This window comes from Wasmannia auropunctata, unplaced genomic scaffold (assembly GCF_000956235.1).
Source record: "Wasmannia auropunctata unplaced genomic scaffold, wasmannia.A_1.0 LD336000.1, whole genome shotgun sequence".
Classification (NCBI taxonomy): Eukaryota; Metazoa; Arthropoda; class Insecta; order Hymenoptera; family Formicidae; genus Wasmannia; species Wasmannia auropunctata.
The window spans coordinates 3,231,398-3,241,249 of NW_012026890.1; the positions used below are offsets into that span (position 1 = coordinate 3,231,398).

Here is a 9,852-nt window from a genome sequence, read left to right on the forward strand (position 1 = left end):
TATGCATATATACATATATATAAAAACTGGTTTATATATATATATATAAATTAGTTTTTCGATAATTCAGTTATCAAGCGTTACATCGGAATGTTAATAAAAATTTTGTTAACAGTCTATTTAGTTGATTAATAGAACAAGCAGTTATCTCTTTGCATTATAATTTATAATTAGTTACTCATTTTTTGCGGAAAAATTTATTTTTACTTCAGAATTCCAATCGGTCCTTTTTTTATTATAAAAAAATTCTCCTTCCTCTACTTCCTTTCTCTCTCACTCTCAATATTGCTGTCAACGCCATCTGCTGTCGCTTGCCTCCATCACAAAGGCAGGAAGCCCGAATGCCCGTCGAAGCTGCTGCTGGCGCCCGCTTGCCATCTTGACTGACGCCTCGCCTGAGACCTGAGACCTCGTAAACAGTTTTTGGCCTTTGCTCGACCGCGCTTGAAGCGACGGGGACGCTATGTCGAAGCGCAGAATCGAAGTCGTGGATCCCTATGTCAAACGGAAAGCCACGTGAGTGCCACCAACGTGTTCCCGCTTCGCGGACGACGCGCGACGGCGGATAGTCCGCGGGGTAGCTCCCCCCCTTTTGCCATGTGCAATGTCGCGGCATCGTGCTCGGAGCATGCCATGGTGCTTATCACGCGTGATCGCGCGCGCGACGATATCCGCGCCAAGCCCTCGCGGGTTTCGTGTCCTGGCACGCGGCTCCACGCGGCACGACGAGCCTCGAACGGGCTTCGTCACTCACGACTTTTCGACCCTCACTTCCGGCGACAAGGGACACTACTCTCGCCGTTATCCTCCGTAACGGTTCTCGTCTGACCTGTTTCGCATTTGTAACGAAAAAATAGGAAACGATGCTTTTAATAGTCGCTCTTCGTCAGCGAGCGTATACCGCATACACGCTATAATTGTAATACATAAGTACCGCTTGTTCACCACGCATCGTCACCGTAATTTGATTACCCTCGCACGTGTGGCGATGCGTGCGTCAGCAGTGCGTCTCGCGGTCGCTCTGTTTTGCGTAGAGACTCTTATTTTCATCTCGCATCACCGTTATTCCGCGCCCTACCCTCCGCACAGTACATATAGATTGTTAGAATGACTAATGTCACACGACGATGATCATTTTGCAGGGACAGCAATGTTTCCAACAATGCAACAATCCCGGGGTCCACGGCGGCGAAGAGCCAAGTGCAGTTCAATCCATATACCATGCTGCCATACACGCCAAGATACTACGAACTTTACAAGAAGAGAATAACTTTGCCTGTGTTTGAGTATCGTACCGATTTTATGAGATTGCTGTCCCAGCATCAATGCATCGTTCTTGTCGGAGAGACAGGCTCTGGCAAAACCACGCAAATACCGCAATGGTGCGTGGAATATTCAAAGAGCATTGGATCCAAAGGAGTCGCCTGTACGCAGCCGAGAAGAGTGGCTGCGATGAGCGTGGCTCAAAGAGTTTCAGAAGAGATGGACGTTTCCTTAGGTATGTATTTATTACCATTGAAAAAGTCTAAACAGATTTTTTGTAAGAGAATTTCCAAAAAAACAAATATTACTATAGAAACAGTAATAAATAAAAAAAAATTTACATAATTTGTTGACAGGTCAAGAAGTAGGATATAGCATCCGTTTTGAAGATTGTAGTTCGCCGAAGACTGTGCTGAAGTACATGACCGACGGTATGTTGCTTCGGGAGGGCATGTCTGATCCCATGTTGGATGCCTATCAAGTGATACTGCTAGACGAAGCTCATGAAAGAACGTTAGCTACTGACTTGCTGATGGGTGTTTTGAAAGAAGTGATCAAGCAGAGACCAGACTTGAAACTTGTGATTATGAGTGCTACATTGGACGCTGGGAAGTTTCAGCAGTATTTCGACAACGCACCGCTCATGAACGTACCTGGTAGAACGCATCCAGTCGAGATATTTTACACGCCTGAGCCGGAAAGGGACTACCTGGAGGCGGCGATTAGAACTGTCATTCAGATACAGATGTGCGAGGAGATTCCCGGGGACCTCTTGCTGTTCTTGACTGGCCAAGAGGAAATCGAGGAAGCTTGCAAGAGAATAAAAAGAGAAATGGACAATCTGGGACCTGAAGTTGGTGAACTAAAGTGCATACCATTGTACTCGACACTGCCGCCGAATCTCCAACAGAGAATATTCGAACCTGCCCCGCTTCCCAAATCTAACGGTGCTATCGGCCGCAAGGTCGTCGTTTCGACCAATATCGCAGAGACATCGTTGACTATCGACGGGGTTGTCTTTGTCATAGATCCTGGTTTTGCCAAGCAAAAAGTAAATACGACGCTCTAATTAGCTTAAGTCAATCGTAAGAATTTTTACTGTCGCGAATCTCTTATTAATTTCTGATGCTTTTTATCAATAGGTATACAATCCTAGGATTCGTGTCGAATCCCTTTTAGTGTCGCCTATTAGCAAGGCTTCGGCGCAGCAGAGAGCCGGTCGTGCTGGCAGAACAAGGCCTGGAAAGTGTTTCAGATTATACACAGAAAAAGCGTATAAAAATGAGATGCAGGATAATACCTATCCTGAGATTTTACGTTCTAATCTTGGAAGCGTCGTATTGCAATTGAAGAAACTTGGAATCGATGATCTGGTGCGTTTATCGTAATATTGAATTAATGGTTAATCGTTTTATTTTATTTTTTTTAAGTAATATTGTAAAGGTATTATAAAAATAATTTTATATTGCATGTTCTGTGCGACAGGTACATTTTGATTTTATGGACCCACCTGCGCCCGAAACTCTTATGAGAGCTTTGGAGCTTTTGAATTATCTAGCAGCTCTTGACGATGACGGAAATCTGACGGATCTCGGCGCGGTAATGGCAGAATTTCCATTAGATCCTCAATTGGCGAAGATGCTTATAGCTTCTTGCAATCATAATTGCAGCAATGAGATACTCAGCATTACTGCTATGCTTTCAGGTAACGTATTGGGGTTTGCCATATATGATAATATCATATATAATTGCTTATCAGTACTTTATTAACAATTTAGTAATAGTTTTTCTATTTATTAATATTATCTATATATTAATATATCATATGTGAAATATATAAGAAAGAATTATCAAAAATAAAGTAATAGAATCAGAATTGTGGTAAGATAACATGGTAGTATATTGACGATTGACATGGTATTAGTCCCACAGTGTTTTGTGAGACCGAATGAATCGAAAAAGGCCGCCGATGATGCAAAAATGAAGTTTGCGCACATTGATGGCGATCATCTGACGCTGCTTAATGTGTATCATTCTTTCAAACAACGTAAGTGCTTACATCTTATTTATTTCTATCGTGAAACATAGCTCAGTTGCTTCATCTGTGACGAATTACTTACAGATATGGACGATGTCCAATGGTGTTACGACAACTATGTGAATTACCGATCGTTGAAGAGTGGAGACAACGTAAGGCAACAGTTGAGCAGAATAATGGACAGATTTGTATTGAAACGCACTTCGACGGATTTCAATTCAAAAGACTATTATATTAACATCAGGAAAGCTCTCGTCAACGGCTTCTTCATGCAGGTAAATATCATTTTGCAATGCTCTATATACACGACTATACAATGCTTTTCTTTATTTTGTATCTTGACTTTGTTACTTTCAACAGGTAGCGCATTTAGAGAGAACGGGACATTACCTGACCATCAAAGATAACCAGGTGGTACAACTTCATCCAAGCAGTTGTCTCGATCACAAGCCGGAATGGGTTATTTATAATGAATTTGTGCTCACTACTAAAAATTACATCAGGACAGTCACTGACATTAAACGTAAGTTTTCTCGTCTATTACATTACAATTAGCAAATATTTGCGCTGTATTATGTCTTTCCTCTTTATCGATTTGCTAATATTAGTAGCTTTCGACAATTCTATTTTTCTTTAATGAGATTTTATTTATCTTTTTACAGCTGATTGGCTGCTCATGATAGCGCCGCAATATTACGATCTAAATAATTTTCCTCAATGTGAAGCAAAAAGACAACTGGAGTTCACCCAAGCGAAATTAGACTCAAAACAGTATCAGGAAGGTTTCTAACCTCTATATACTTTAGATGTGTTTGGAAATCGCAAGAAACTGTCGGGAATGCTCAGTCAAAAATCTGCTTTTATCGTGGCAAACTTCAGCACACGATTTTCTCACCTATCGAAGCCACATCACATACAAGACATTGTAAAGAACACTTTATGGAGAACACTTTCTGTCCTTCAAAAGACACGAAAGAAATCTATTAAAACCTTTAGATTTTTGTATAAGCTATTAATTATTGGCTTGTACGGTGTAAAAATTAAACGTTTGAAAATTTAATTTAAATTTTTGATATTTAAGTTAAAATATGTGGAAGAAAAATGGACAATTAACTTGAAACACGCAGATAATGTAATCGACATAAGAGGGTTATTTATGTACATTTAAGAGAAGATTTAGTCTCTAAGTAATTTTAACAATAGAATTCACATTAATCGACGTACATAATTTAACATTCGAAACGCATTCGGGATGTCACTAGATATAATAGATTAATTTTTGTATTAAATGTTGACCGTATTATGTGAAGAAGGTATATAAATGGCCACTATATTTAACAAAAGATAAGGTCTTGTATTTGCCTAAAAAAGATTTTTTTTTAAAAAGAATTGTTTCTTCTGTTGTAATAGCGTGTCACTCTTTTTGCGGTGGACTCAGATTTATGGGATCATAATTTGATGTGCTTCGTATTCTGTATGCCTCCCCATAAAGTTAGAGTATGTTCCAGCGTGCACGGTGGCATTTTTTAATGAAATGATTAGTGAGAATGCTTATAAACACGCATAAACTTTTTACTAAAGAGATATAGAACATAAAAAAAAATATTTCTAGACACTTCTCCTACATCTGAAAGAATCAAATTGATAAAGAAAAAAATATTTATGATATATTAATATAATAAAAGTCATAAGTCAAAGCACACATTACATACACACACACACACACACACACACACACGTACACAGACACAGTGGCCAGTTTATGAAAAAGCAGCATTCAGTGTAATAAAGCATCTTTATTAGCACCTGAAAAGAAAAACTGAATTTGCGTATCCTATATGTTTATTGTTTATCATTGATATTCTACACGTATTAACAATAAATATGTGGATTTTTTTTATGGGCAAGATCAAATAATTCTGTCTCGAATGTTCAGTGAATTCTATAATTAACTCGGCAATTGTTACAGTCACCAGCTGTAACTGTTTCTCTTTTGTTATAACTCCGACATAACGAGATATATTTTTCGATTTTGTAAATAAATGTGCGTGAAAAATGGTCTTTATGGAAATGCGAAATTAGTTATAATAGATAATGTTTTATTGCGTTACACGTTTCATTCCAATAAACACAAGGCTTTTATCTCAATATTAATAACTGATGTTTATGTATTTCACGTTTAGTTAAAGATCAGTATGTATGTACATTTATTTAACAATTTTAATTCTAATTTTCTATGATGAAAACGATTCGAGATTGACTTTATATTGATGTCTAATTATATTATCTTATTATTTGTTCATTTATCTCGGTGTTCTAACATCTCAGAATGCAAATCACCGTCTATAGACTTGCATAAATAAGCTATTATGACTCGCTTTTTATAATAGCCTGCATTCCGATAAGAAATTTTTATCTATGAAACTCTCATCGTGGACGACTTTGAACAAATTTCGATTAATTGATTATTAATTCAACCGGTAGAAATAATTTGAAACAAATTTAAATTTTTAGCTACATATAATTCGTTGTTTCTAATTATTTTGTTAAACCACAAAAAATTAATAATTTTATCTGTCGATAACGAAATATTAATATTGATATAAATATATATTACTTCATAAGTTAATTATATACGGGTTTAAAGTTTATCAGAATTCCATCGAGTTTATTATCTAAAGCTGCGATTTGTGAATTTAGCCGACAATTAATGATTTCTGAAACAATTTTTTTATTAAATTATTTTTATTTTGTATGACTTTTGAAGTGAAATTAAAAAGATTTTACAGTTATACAGCGACATTAATTATTTTTACACGTTTGTCATTAATAAATTAAAGTTTTTTTTATATAAAATCGTTTGTATAAAGAGTTTTGAAGTATAATTGAAAATATTTGATAATCAATTGACACGATTTAAAATTTAAATAAAAATTAAAAAAATATATAACTGTCTGATATATCAATTAACAATAAACTCATCGAAATTTTGCAGTCGTGTCGCGATCACAGCCATCTATAGATAGACCGAACGTGTCATATATAGCACGTGCGAGAAAGAGGGAACCACATTTGATTCTTTTTTTTTATTTTTTTATTTTTAAATAAATGTTGCTATCTGTATGTTAGAGAGAGAAGAGGAAATAAGATGTTCCCTCTCTCTCGCACATGTCCATACGGCATGCTCGGTCCATCTATGCTATATCTATGGTTTCGGTAGTGACTTTCTTTCTGGTGCTCGACTTCCGTTGGTAGTGGTTTCCCGCGCATGCAATTTTCGTCGCGTTCACCACCTGGTGGAACACGCACTGTGGGTGAAGCGATATCAACAAAGGAAGTAGGGACAGATCTGTCGGCGTCTAATCGCAGCCTGATAGCTTAATATCGAGGGATCATCGATCAAGATCGTTCGACAAAATTTCCGTGACACTCGCAAACACGCAATATGTTCAGTTTAAGTGAGATTGGCGAGCAGTTGAAAGACGTGAGCCGAAAATCGGTCGGAGTCTCATTCGCCGGTCAGTCGCTCGTTTTGGACACCGCGAATGACGGTAAGACGTTAGAATTTTTTCCACGATGTATCCGCTTGTGTTTCTCACGTGCATAAAACACGCGAAGCTATTGAACAATTACACGAGCTCAAGCTTCCGTCTTGGTCCTTGGGGACACAACTGTTTGTGAAATTTTATTTGCTGCAAAAATTTGAATTCTAATTGTATGTGTGTATAAATTAAATATTTATCTATAGGCATTATTTTTGTGTCTATTAATGCCGAAGAATTTGTTTGATCTTTTTTACAGTATTATGCATTTTGTTTTATGCACGATGTACATGAGGTATTATATTTTATCCTTAAACATTATTATATTTTATCCTTTAACGTTCAACATTAACAGTGAACAAAGATCTTGCATAAAACAGAATGCACCTTCTGTCTTATTATTGTACAGCTCTCCAAGTGGTGGTATTATATTTTATTCTTAAACATTATTATATTTTATCCTTTAACGTTCAACATTAACAGTGAACAAAGATCTTGCATAAAACAGAATGCACCTTCTGCCTTATTATTGTACAGCTCTCCAAGTGGTGGTATTATATTTTATTCTTAAACATTATTATATTTTATCCTTTAACGTTCAACATTAACAGTGAACAAAGATCTTGCATAAAACAGAATGCACCTTCTGCCTTATTATTGTACAGCTCTCCAAGTGGTGGAAGCAATTAAAGCATGTCCGTGCTTGGAGTACTTGGATCTGGAAGGAAACACATTGGGTACGCCAGCCGCCGAAGTTATAGCAGAGGCGTTGAAGGAGAAGGGAACACCGTTGAAGAGAGCTCTGTGGAAGGACATGTTCACTGGCCGTTTGAAGACAGAAATCCCGAAAGCGTTGGAGTATCTAGGAACTGCGTTGTGCACTGCCGGTAGTCAGCTTACCGAACTTGACTTGAGCGACAATGCCTTCGGTCCAATCGGTATTCAAGGGTTAGCAAATCTGTTGGCGTCGAGCCCGTGCTATACCCTTCAGCAGTTGAAATTGAACAACAACGGTCTCGGTATATCAGGTGGAAAGATGTTAGCCAAAGCATTGGAGAAGTGTCATGAGAATAGTTCTAAAGAAGGTGAGAATTATGTAATATGTAATTATATTTTTTTTATGCATTTAATATATAAATATCTAATTGCTCAATGGAATGACATTCTTCTACAGGCATGCCGCTTGCGCTGAAAGTTTTCATCGTCGGCAGAAATCGGCTGGAGAACGAGGGCGCGCAAGCGTTGGCATCTGTATTTGAAAAGCTGAAAACACTGGAGGAGGTTGTAATGCAACAGAACGGCATATATCACGTAGGCATCGCGGCGATTGCGCAGGGTTTATCCGCCAATCCTAATTTGCGAGTGTTAAATTTGAACGACAATACGATCGGATTGAAAGGAGCCAGAGCGATCGCTAGAGTTTTACCAATTTTCCGGGGTCTGGAGGAATTAAACCTCGGAGATTGTTTGATAAAGACAAAAGGGACTTTAGTTTTAGCGGAGGCTTTGGAGATTCACGGCAATCATACGTCCCTTAGATATCTGGATTTAAGCAATAACGAACTGCGCGCGGATGCTGGAAATGCCATTGGTAGGGCCATGCATGACAAGGCTCTTTTGACAAATCTACAGTTGGACGGTAATTGCTTTGGAACGGAAGGACGCGAGAGCCTCCAACAGATACTTACTAAATTGGGAAGAATTGATGCATTGAATTCTTTGGATGAGGATTATACCGAGGATGAGGAGGAGGAAGACGATAATGAGGCTGAGCAGAGCGAGGAAGACGAGAGTGATAATGAGGACGAAACCAGTGACAAAGATAATAAGGAACAAGACAATATTGCACAAGGTACAGTGGTAACAGTAGCGGAATTCGTGAAATCACCAATAGGTGAGAAACTGCTGCTACTGCAAGGCGATAATGTGCAAGCTTTTATCGATTATGTAACGGTACGTATTATATAATATGTATCTGCAACGATTAGTTATATTTCTAGTGAGATTTACTTCTTGTTTCAGAATTTGGCAAATGAAAGTGATGCAACAGAACAGAAGTATATAGAGGAACTCTTACGAATAACTATGAAGGTATCGGCATTGTGTGGCAGCGGCTACATAAATGTGAGAATAAAAGCGGAATCCTTGTCCGATGCTCTATATGCAAAGCTGTTTTCTTACGCTGTAGAGACTGATCAAATATCAAATTTGAATAATGGATTGCTAGTGAATCTTGGTTTAATAAAAGTAAGAAAAATTATACCTATAATTTACATGCATACAGAAGATACATTAGAAGCGAACAAAATAATTAATAATCATCTGTTTCTTAGAGCGAGGATAAAACCAGTGGAAAAATCGATTGGAATTTGGAGGGATGTTTTAAGGCTTTGGAAAAAATTACTCAGAGAGATTATTTCTTAGCGCAAACAAGGAGTATGTTGAAGGTATTTCTAGAGAAACCAATGAAGACTAGTCGTGCAAATGTAGTCGATCCATTTCAAGATTCTAAAACTGCTCTCAAAGCTGTTCTAGACATTATTCAAGTTACGTAAAATTTCGTGGTATGTCTTATAGTTATTTATTTTTATACATTGTATGGAAAATGATAGAAATTTCATGTAAAATTAGAATTAAGATACCATCATTATATATGACTTTTACAAAATAGTCGTTTAAGATGAATCTTGATAATTTTTAAATTTTGTACTTTTAATATTAAATTTGTTCAATACAAACTTCTCTTTGCAATCTTTGTCTCACAATAAGAAGTTCTACTTCGTTTTATTAAATGACTAACAATTACGAATAATGCGTAATAAATTATATCGAAATAAAAAATACATTTGTTATCTTACAATGTATATCTGTGTGTGTGGGTGTGTTTATATATATATATATATATATATATATATATATATATGTATATGTATATCGTTCTTAAATCTTTAATCTTGTATTCTATCCTCTCATTTTAACGTACTGAACGATCGATACATGTTATCCGTA

At 37.0% G+C, this 9,852-nt stretch overlaps 2 protein-coding genes across 2 annotated transcripts; both read left to right on the top strand.

Moving 5' to 3' along the window:
• Positions 1-309: 309 nt before the first annotated feature.
• LOC105453376 (putative pre-mRNA-splicing factor ATP-dependent RNA helicase PRP1) lies at positions 310-5,455 on the top strand. Its single transcript, XM_011695278.1, has 9 exons — positions 310-516; positions 1,143-1,498; positions 1,620-2,314; positions 2,406-2,636; positions 2,749-2,968; positions 3,188-3,310; positions 3,386-3,576; positions 3,662-3,824; positions 3,964-5,455. The coding sequence occupies exons 1-9, from the start codon at positions 464-466 to the stop codon at positions 4,089-4,091; spliced, it is 2,160 nt and encodes a 719-aa protein (XP_011693580.1). The 5' UTR covers positions 310-463; the 3' UTR covers positions 4,092-5,455.
• A 1,124-nt stretch (positions 5,456-6,579) lies between these two features.
• LOC105453378 (ran GTPase-activating protein 1) lies at positions 6,580-9,684 on the top strand. The gene is made up of 5 exons (XM_011695279.1): positions 6,580-6,852; positions 7,509-7,928; positions 8,018-8,796; positions 8,866-9,090; positions 9,177-9,684. The coding sequence occupies exons 1-5, from the start codon at positions 6,747-6,749 to the stop codon at positions 9,396-9,398; spliced, it is 1,752 nt and encodes a 583-aa protein (XP_011693581.1). The 5' UTR covers positions 6,580-6,746; the 3' UTR covers positions 9,399-9,684.
• Positions 9,685-9,852: the final 168 nt, after the last annotated feature.